General features: G+C 33.5%; 1 protein-coding gene across 2 annotated transcripts; it reads left to right on the top strand.

The window, feature by feature from the left end:
- The first annotated feature begins 9,213 nt into the window (after positions 1-9,213).
- Positions 9,214-10,070, top strand: LOC122069402. Of its 2 annotated transcripts, none has more exons than XM_042633415.1 (3): positions 9,214-9,444; positions 9,536-9,654; positions 9,978-10,070. In XM_042633415.1, exons 1-3 carry the CDS (start codon positions 9,296-9,298, stop codon positions 9,998-10,000), a joined length of 291 nt encoding a protein of 96 aa, XP_042489349.1. In that variant the 5' UTR covers positions 9,214-9,295; the 3' UTR covers positions 10,001-10,070. The 2 variants fall into 2 exon arrangements, with proteins under 2 accessions (XP_042489349.1, XP_042489348.1); XM_042633414.1 differs by having other exon boundaries at positions 9,536-9,696; positions 9,978-9,996.
- The last annotated feature ends 857 nt before the right edge of the window (positions 10,071-10,927 follow it).

The following is a 10,927-nucleotide window of genomic DNA, read 5'->3' as shown; positions in this document are numbered from 1 at the left end:
GTTTGATAATGGTTTTTTCATTTTTTTTTTTTTTTTTGTGGCGGCTTAAAAGTATATTGTATTTTTTTTTTTTTTTAATAAAAAGATTTGTAAAAAAAGGCAGCCCTTGGCGATTCGTCTTCTTGAGAATGAAAGTTCTTTTCTTGAACCTAAATGCCTTTGCTCTGAGGATCTTTCAAACTTTTCGTCGGAGCATCGGACGATAAGGTTTCAATGTTGGTGCTTTTCACATTCGAACTATTTGACTTCGCCTTTCTTTAGTGTACGAGATGATGAAGGTGTCACCATCTTCAAGTTCTGGCAAGACATTATCTCGAATAATAGGTTTTTGTCCCGACACATAAATAAATGATAAAAAAGGGCTTCAATATGTATATTTTTGTTTCATAAACAACAAACGAGAGCTTGCGACCCATTGTAGATTTGGGTATATAATTAGCATACATTGCCTTCTCCTTATAAACCTATTATAGTGTTTGCTTTAATTTTGAATTTATTGCGTTTTAAATAAAAAAAATAAATAAATAAATAAAATTTTCATCAATGTGAGATGATGCCATGAGTAAATTTAATATTGGAGTGAGGTTGTTATTTATTTAATGGGAGAGTGATAGGTATGTTGTCGATATCAAGTATGTTAGCGGATAGCACAAATAGAAACACATGATGGAGTATCATTCAGGAAGGATATGAGGGTCATTTCAGAAAAAGGGAAGAGAGAGATAGACACAATGGGTGCTAGCATACTTGATATCGGCGGCATACCCAACCTTTTCCCTTATTTAATTTATAAATTAAAATGTTATTGATTTTAATTAGGTTAGTTTAAATGGTCAAATCTTTAAAAAAAAAAAAAAAATTATTAATGGACTCATTTTTAAACGAAAATCGAATCATTTATTAATCAATTTTATTGTTTCAAAGGTAAGTGGTTATTTTGATTAAAAAAAAAAGGTTGAGCATGCTAGCACATTACCTGGGGATAAGGCATGCTAGCATGGTACTAGCGGTTAGATGACGGAGATGCAATATTTATTGTTGGATTAAAAATGGCAATATATGTAATATGTCCAAACTACATGGTACTTAAATACACAATATGTAGTACATGGTATATTTTTCTCTGTATATTATCTCTTCCCCCTTTTGATCGTACCTTACAACTCTTCTTCTCTCTGCGCTAGAAGAAACCTCACCGGAGACCATGGAGCAACTGTCATCCACCAAAAACACTTTGGTGGTAGGTATCTTCTCGTCCCCCATTCACCTCCTGCAACTTTCGCACCCAAAACACCACCACTCACAATGTGTGCATCTTCATGTACAAATTGGAACATCCCATCTCTTTGCTCATCTCCTCTGTAACTTGCCCCACCCCTACTTCCATACTCTCTCTTCTCCGCACCTCCCTCCCACTAGCTCCACCTCCAACCTACCCTCTTAGTTATCCCTTTCACCAGCCTCCAAACTTTGTGCCTATCCGGAACCCCATCTACAACCAACCCAATCCCAGCCCCTATATCTGCAACCACCTGTGACTATTTATTTATTTATTTTATTTCTTTGCTAATTTTATACTTAATTAAATAAAGTGTGGGGTTGTTGTTGAAATGGGTTTGTTTACAGCTTCTCTCGAGGTTCATTTTCCATGGTTGAAACCGTAAGAAATATCAAAATTGAAATTGTAATTTCATTAACTGTGGCTGGAACCTCAAAAAGCTCCAATTATATTTTATTAAGAAAAAAACCTTGAAAGGGAAGAATCAAAGGGTGCAAGTGGCCGTGGGGGTGGGGGTGGGGGCTATTGGGGGAAATGAGAGAAACAAAACATATTAGAGAGATGGGAAGGATGGTGTGAGAGAAGGCATGGAGATGTATGTAACTAGGGGAAATGAGAGAAATAAGCCATATTAGAAAGATGGGATGGATGGTATGAGAGAAGGCATGGAGATGTATATTGTAGATGTAAGATTTCCTCTTAGGCGGGCTAGTATAGTCAAAGATTTGTTTTCAAAATCGATTTAGTGGTGTTGACTACAAATGAAGTAAGCAGAAAGAATCTAATATTATTGGTAAGTGATCTCTATGGAGATATTGGATTATATTAGCGCACCTTAATGGTATAAAATATTTATTACTATGTGTGGACCTAAGGTATTGTTTCCTTAATGGAGAGGAAACCCTAATTTTATTGCAAGGTTGGTCCCTACCCTCACCTCTATATATAGTTATCGCTGACCCATTAAGTGATGCTAATGAGCAAAAGCAAAAGATAAAGAGGGTAGACCAGACCAACATTGATCGTGTTGTACGGGGAGCATACAAGAAGACAGTGAGGAGTTATTATTCTTCAGCCATAGATTCAGGTATGCCTAAAACGTGTTTTTTTGTAGTGTTTATCGTGCATGCTTATCAATCTTTATGAATCGTTATGTATTTATTTTTTATTAATGGTATCAGAGCCTCGTTCATGAAAAATCGATCGGCTGTATCACCAGTAATAAAAATCAATTTATTATCCTCGAGTTGTTTTGTTTTGAATAAACAAGAAAAGTAATATATTATATATTATTACTAAATGACAAAACTTGCAAAGTTAAATTTTAAAAAAAAATCCCTTAATTTGTCTTTTGGAGAACCGTACAAACTTTAAAAAAAAAATGACAAAAAGGTGAGTACGGTTTGGTTGTTTAAAAAAAAAAAATTACTTTTTACAGATTGTTTCTCTTTTGAGAAATCATACTAAAATATTATATTTTTTATTAAATAAATAAAATAAAATAAAATAAAAAGGTGTCATGAGTTTTAATTGGTTGATTCATAACAGAACCATAAAGCATAATTATTTACAGATTTACTTTTTGTGACATTTGGTTTAGTCACTAGCACATTAAATATATAATTTTGTCATTTCATATTAATTATTGTGCTATTTGATTCAGTCACTATAGGGAATTATTATGCAACCCATGTTGTCGTTTTGATCTGTCATAATAGGAACACTTATGATTTTATATATTAAAATTTTATGTGTTTATGTTTTTCATACAATTGTTAAAATTGGTTATTGACTCGTATGAGAGGTATTTTATTGTGCCAGTAACTTGAGAGGACGGAATACTGTCACACCTAAGATTACAAATTCTATCATCTCATTATATTTTATAGGATAAAATTTTGTCCTACTGCAATTGACAGATAAATCTAATATTGTCTTTATATTGATTTATTTATATGGCATTAACTTATTGTTTTGTGATTTTCTTGAACCAACTCCAGTTATTTTGACGGGTTCTTTAATACTATATAGTCTGTGACATCTGGTCTACAATCTTTTTATGATAAAAGGTAATTTTGATGGAAATGCACTGAAATAAATGAGTCTTTTTGGTAATGGACAGTCTTCACTCTTCAGATAATGTCCAATGAGGTTTTTCATATTTAAGTCTATTAAAAAAACTATTAAGTCATGAGTCATTGAAGATTTCATTTATTTAAAAGAATAATGGGGTTCACTTAAATTATGAACCAAACCAAACCGAATCATAATCAAACCAGATGGAGGCCACACATGATTGAACAAGTTTAGAATCGAATCGAACCGATCGGGTCAGGTTTCAACCCGATCCAGTGACCCATATTTTTGACATGTTTGGGTTTTTTGGTTATGACGGTAAACTTGGGCTTAGGCTTGGACTTGGGCTTGGACTTGGATTTGGATTGGAAGTTTGGAATTCAGTGTGTAATGGGCTTACATTAAAATAGTATTCAATGGATCTTATTGAAAACCAAAATAATGAGTTTTAAAGTTGATTTTAAATTATTTTGAGCTTGGACTTATAAATTGGGGATGAATTAACTACTTTTACAAATTTAATGAAATCCAATTGTGAAACCATACAAATAGATAAGACTTAAACTGCTTATAAAAGTGCAGTCTGTAATCATCTGGTTTTGGTTTAATTATTGGAATTATTATTATTATTTTAAACATGATCATGATAGTTGTCATTGGTTTTGAGTTTTGATTGTTATCGTGACAATATAGTTATGAAAACCATATGTAAATGGATGTGATGCTAACATGCATCTACATCTCATTGTATTGATAACATGCAATTGTAAAAGTGACATACATTATTAATGCATTATGTGGTTGTTATCTTACCTATTTAAAGTCAAACAGAAACGATATGTAGACCGTAGGCATGTGGTTTATTTTATTAAATGGAAATTGATTGGTTTGTCACATTACTTTGTACTGTTTATACCGTTTGACCAGTGGAATGATGAAATTCATAACTATTCTGAAGCATTTGTAGTGTTCTGTCTTTGTTTCAAAATGACTTCGAAATTATATTTATATTTATTAATGTTTCTACATTGGTTTATCATTGCCATGATATTGAAAATGTCATTTATGAATGACGTAAGTAGAAAATTAATGTCATTTTGTATTTGCATGTCATATTTGGAACATCCTATGATGAATAAATATATATTATAATTAAATTAGGTGTAAGCTTATGCATATAATTAGTTACATAACACATTTATAGGGAACCATGAAAGGGTGATGTGGATTCCACCAAAGTGACATATTTTATTATTTCATGGTTTTCCCCAGGACAGTATAGCAGATGACATTTATCTAAAGATGATATCATGAAAGTTAAAGAAAATAACAGTAACATAAGGTTTCTGATCCCAGAGGTGAGGGGATCTCAAAAGTTATTGCTCTTTTCACAGTTAATAGAAGAAAATGAGAGGACCAGTGTATTCCTATCCTAATGAATAAGGATGTAGTTTCAGTTATTACTCATGAATGATATAGTCATTATAGTGAATACACATAAATCTTACTAAGTTGAACTTTGTTATTGGTATGGTCTATTTAAATGGCCCTTAATGAAAATTATTTGTGGGTAGAGTTGAAATCTTAAAGATTAATATTAATGATGATACATATACTCACATTTAAGATGTTATAACACAATATCATCCTACATTGCTTGTACATGTTGATGGTTTAATAACTATTTTCTTCATAATTTAAATGAAATCCAGTTTTGGAGTCTAATAATTGTATAGACTATAAACAGTTTATGCAAATGGAATCAGAAATCATTTAATTTTGATTTATTGAAATGACTTTTGAAATCTGTTTATACTGTTAACTATTTTGGCACTGTTTATTCAAGCCAACAGTTAGATTTAGTTCTAATATGAACTGATGTTGACTCCTATAAATGGTACTTTTATTAGGTCATATAGTCATATTCTCTTATATTAGTGGGAGAATAAATTATTATCTTAATGAGAATGATAGATGCATTATACATGTTTTATTATGCATACTACACTTGTTTCATGAATTTGAAGTAAATCTAGTGTATTTTGATGTTTTCTTCGATGTTATATTTATCGTTCGTGACATCATATTTCGTCATGAAATACATAATTATTAGTTTTGACACCCTTTTATGATTCAAAATATCACAAGTGCATTGTTTAAGTAATATTTATTTGAATTTATATGTCCTATTTGTACTTGTGATAAGGTTCAATTTTATTGAAAATTCATCGAGATAAAACAAATATATTACATTTGAATGATTTAAATAAACTCATTGAAATTTTAGTGACTTATTGATATAAAGCCTATGAAGTTGTTTATACTTACTATGGATCTAAACTCACATTACTTTCATTTGTAAGGACTATTGTTATTTTGACCTATACATTATTTGATTCATGTGTTCTATTAGTTAGTGATTTTTTTTTATTCAAATAAATTGTAGGTCTTTATTGTGATTGACTTTAAAGTTTATGGGCTAATATTTGTGTTGGATATTAAAGTCATTTGGGTTGAAAGTTCATATTTGTATACAACTTTGTATATCTAATGAATTATGGATAAAGTAACATATTTCATGTGTTTTTTGTTATCATGAATAAATGTTATGAACTTTCACATTTAGCATGTTGTCATTATAGAAAATACCATATTTAGATTTTTATTTATTTATAGTAATGACTAGAAGTACAAAACTGTCATACTAAAAATGTATTCACTTTGATAACTGTTAAATTATGGTGTTACCATATTGACTATTAGGGTTTATAATGGGTTGCTTTTGTGGGCTTATGTTGAATATTTTATTAATTAAATACTGAAATAGCTCATCTTGTTGTTTGCATCTAAAATCTAAACCCACGGGCATTTGATAGCAATCCAAGTTTATAGGTTTTCATAATTTCAGTGATTACGCTTCCACTTAGTGGGCTAGTTATTGAGATTATTAAATTACTATTGACTATTCATGATGGATTGCAGTCAAGGAGACCATATGGTAAATGATGTGCTCTTGCCACCACAGGTGAATCTTCATTTGGTCGATTTCGCTTGATAGTGTGAGGGTGACGTTTTGGGTTTCATAACTTTGGAGGTTATTATCTTGCCACCACAGGTGACGAAATCTTCAGAGTGGTGTTGTTTCGAGCATCTCGCATTGCATGTGAAATATTCTACTACGTGTTGGGAGATCTTACCACCACAGGTGTGACCCCAATGACGTCGGATCTTTCCCTAGTTTCTATTTTCCTACAGTTATTTAAAATAATACTGGGATAAATCTGATCAATAACCCAATTAGTCAGATATAATTATATTGTTGGGAAGTTTAATATGCCTCTGTTATTGCATATTGTATATTTTGGTAAACATGTATGATTATATTTGTCAGCTTTGACTTCTCAACTATTTTATGTTAAAATTTTTGAATGGTTCCAATTTTAAGGAATGGAACTAATCATTTAAAATTTCTCTGGCTATTATGATAATAGATTTTAATCTTGAATTGATGAGCCTCCTAAGTCAGTGGTTTTTAATTATGTTCAATCTAAGGTTCTTTATGAAAATGAGAGGAATTGAATAGGTCTATCTAAAGATCAATGGGAGTAAACTCATGAATCATAAATTTATGTAGAACTACATTATTACAAATTGTTGATTCTATGTCTAAACCATTGAGGATGTTCTGTGACAACTCCGTTGCGGTTCGTTTCTTTCATAACCGTAAAAGTACTTCAGACTCTAAACACATTGACATTAAGTAATTTGTTGTCAAAGAGAAAATTCAAGAGTCACATATTACAATGGAACAGATTGCTACATAAAACATGATTGCAGATCGTCTTACTAAGGGCTTGACTCCAAAAGTCTTTCAAGATCATATCACTAATATGGGACTTGCTAATTATTTTGATATATTTTATTAGTGGGAGTTTTGCTCAATATGTTCGCATTTGACTTTCAGTTTTAGTTTATATATATGATGCATTATTATTATTCTCAATAATATATATGCATTTTTATTATGGCCATTTGTTTGTTTGTATGTATACACTTATTTAGTTACCTCCTATAGAAAATTGAGGTTATATGTGGTGTATTTACTTCATTCGGTATTTGAGGTTTCAGTCAATACACACACATCCAGTCGATAGCAAAGCCTCATTTGATTGAGGTCTAGTGCTAGTGTTGTGGGACATCCGGACCCAGTCCCAATGAGCTTATTTGATTGAAGCTTGAGCGTTTAGGAGACGCTTATAATTAATGAGACCTTTGGTATCTGTTTTATAGGGCTCATTTGTTTTTCGAGCCATGAGCAATTTGGAAATAGACATAATGATCACTATTGCATGTTATTTCCATATCACACTTTTATACTGTTCAGCCCAAGTCGGTGATGTTATGAGCACTTTGACGTGTGTGGTCTCATATCGCTTTAGATGTGATGATCAATACGGTTGGGTGTTTGTAATTTTCATTCAGACCAAGGCATTTGGTTTAAGGTGCACTCCATTCGACATTGTTTTGTTTGTGGCCACATTCAGTTTATCTAAATCAGAGAGTCGTTTTAAATAAATTTTAAAATCTAAAACTTGTGACATATGTTGTCAAAGTGGGAGATTGTAAGATTTCCTATTAGGTGGGCTAGCATAGTCAAAGATTTATTTATAAAATCGGTTTAGTGGTGTTGACTATAAATGGAGTAAGTAGAAATAATCCAATATTATTGGTAAGTGATCTCTATGGAGATATTGGATTCTATTAGCACACCTTAATGGTATGAAATATTTATTACTATGTGTGGACCTAAGGTATTGTTTTCTTAATGGGGAGGAAACCCTAATTTTATTGTAGGGTTGGTCCCTACCTTCACCCCTATATATAGTTATCACTGACCCATTAAGTGATGCTAACGACCAAAACCAAAAGAGAAAGAGGGTAGCCCAGACAAACATTGACCGTGTTGTACGAGGAGCATACAAGAAGACAGTGAGGAATTCATATTCTTCAGCCATGGATTCAGGTATGCCTAAAACATGTTTTTTTGTAGTGTTTGTCGTGCATGCTTATCGATCTTCATGAATCGTTCTGTATTTATTTTCTATTAGTAGAGGGTGAGGGTAAGGGCGGGCAAGGTGAGGCCGAAAGATCGATTTTAGATAAATCATCGTCGCCGCCACCCGTCAAAATAGTAGGAAGAAGAAGAAACAACAAAACAACAAAGAGGAAGAGAAAGGGATGGGTTCCACTGTTTTTATATTGAAAAAAAAAATGGCAAATGACGTTCCTGTTTCAACATCTTTTCCTCTACCCAACAAATTCGAATCGTATTTATCACTCTGTATTAAATGTATTTAAATTATTTTTTTGATAAAGAAATGTATTTAAAATTAAAATGATAAATGTGAATCCAACGATTTAAATGAATATGACAAAATTCAACAGTCAACACATGCTAGCATATCTAATTCCTGGGTAACCTGCTAGCATGCCCAACCCTTGCTCTCTTTCTCTCTCTCTCTCTCTCTCTCTCTCTCTCTCTCTCTATATATATATATATATATATGACCTTGAATTAAATCAATGGTCCTTATGACAAAATAGAACGAGAAAAATATTTCTGCCTGGCTGTATACATCCTGCACCAGCTTGGGAGCCAATGAGAGAAGGAATCAAGGCATCAATTACAGGCAAACTGGTCATTTTGCCTTATCCATAAGAGGGTGCAGGCTGTACACAGTCTGACAGCGATCCTTTGCCCAAACAGAAAAGTCAAATGGGAATTTTATTTCTTTTCCACTCTATCCGTTCAACCAAACGGGGACTTACATGTCTTAAACCCTGGCGGAACCTACAAAAACCCTCGCGAGTCGCGACCAATTAAACCCCGCGTCTCATCTTCAATTCCAAATACCTCTACTTCCTCGAAACGAGAACGGGATGGCTTGGCGCAGCGGATCGCTTTCGAGATCGTTGTTCTCTACTGCAAGAGCTTCTTCACTCCGGTCTACACGGCCGCTCCCACGCATCCGTCCTCCACCACTTGCCGCCCCTCGCCTCCAATCTCGCCGGCTTTCCTTGCTCACCAGGTGTCCCAGAACAACGCTATGCAGGGTTTTGGAATCAGACACATTATTCCTATTGTTCTTGTTTTGACTGATTTCTGAAACTTTTGGATAGGACTATGGGAGAGTTAGGATGCACGCAATCGCTACTACCGCTGCACAGTGTCGTCGCTGGAGCCCGACTCACATCGCACCTCGCTGTCAACGCGCGTGCGTGCTGTGAGCTGTCTCAGGGTACCTTCTGCCGCACTTGTCAAGATCGCTAGTAGTTTCTTTGTGAGTCTTACTGTTTCTAGGACAAACATTTTGACCGCAAAAAAGAACTTGGGCTTTGTTTTGAATTTATTCACCCTTCTGACCGGTACTGCTTTTTTTGAACATTTTCGGTTATTGGATTTATTTTTCTCCTAGTTTGCATTTCATTTATTTCTTTCCTCTTCTATCTTGGGTTAATGGTGCGTTTGATTGATGATATGAAGAGTAAATTAGCTAGATTATTGCAACTTTATTGTTTCCAAATGTGTTTGTTAAGAAGAAATTGGGATTGGGATTGATAGGGAGGAGTGGAAAAGATGGGTGATTGGCGAGGCTGTCAAGCATCGGAAGGCAGGACAATAATGCCACATCGTAGGTTATTTTATTTCCTGTTCTTTTTCCTAAGAAAAATGTGGACAAGATTGCTGATTTTATATGTCAAATGGAAACACAAGTTTCTAAACCTTTTGGTTATACGGTTGACTACTGGATTCTGGGTTTCTAGACTGATGATAGGTTAGATAGTTGTTCTTATAATCTGCATTTTGCAGCCTACTGCGATTAGTTTATTCAGTGGTTCTGTTGCATTCTGTAGTCAAATTCCATATGTTTCCTCTTCTTAAGTTTTTGGATCTTCTGGATGCCGATTTAGTTATTTGGTTGTGTATAGATTGTCGTTTCTATATCTGTTTTCTTCTTCTTTTTAGTTTCATGACTATTATGGTTGGTCTAAATGGTGCAATCAAGTGGGGGCAATTGTAAATATTGGCCTTGGCTCCTTGTGAATTTCCTGGCATGCTTCCCTCTGTTCCCGCATTAATTTTCCTGGCATTCTTCCCTCCACATATATATTTTTTACGTAGATTTTTTTTGAAGTTTAATTACTGTGCTTTATATCATGAGTTGCAAGTGTGTATTATGTTATGTTTGATGTTATAGGTCCATTTATACATGTGGGGATTTGAAAAGGAATGATTATGAATGCTCCACAGGGGTGCTCATTTACTAGTCTGTTGCATGTTAATATGACACAACCTAAAATGTTTCTTTATCCATATTATTTGCTCTGTCACTGGTGTTGTATAAGATCCAGTGGCTAGCATGGATGCCCTTGTTATAATCATCAAAGAAAGCTTACAGGTTTAGGGGAAAAGAACTACCTCTTGGTGAAAAAATGTGTTCTCATATTTGGGTATACATAATACAGCTAATAATCCAAGGGTTCGGGCTAACTGGACCAATAACAGTATAC

Source organism: Macadamia integrifolia, unplaced genomic scaffold (assembly GCF_013358625.1).
Source record: "Macadamia integrifolia cultivar HAES 741 unplaced genomic scaffold, SCU_Mint_v3 scaffold595, whole genome shotgun sequence".
Classification (NCBI taxonomy): Eukaryota; Viridiplantae; Streptophyta; class Magnoliopsida; order Proteales; family Proteaceae; genus Macadamia; species Macadamia integrifolia.
This window is presented reverse-complemented; position numbering and strand designations above follow the sequence as displayed.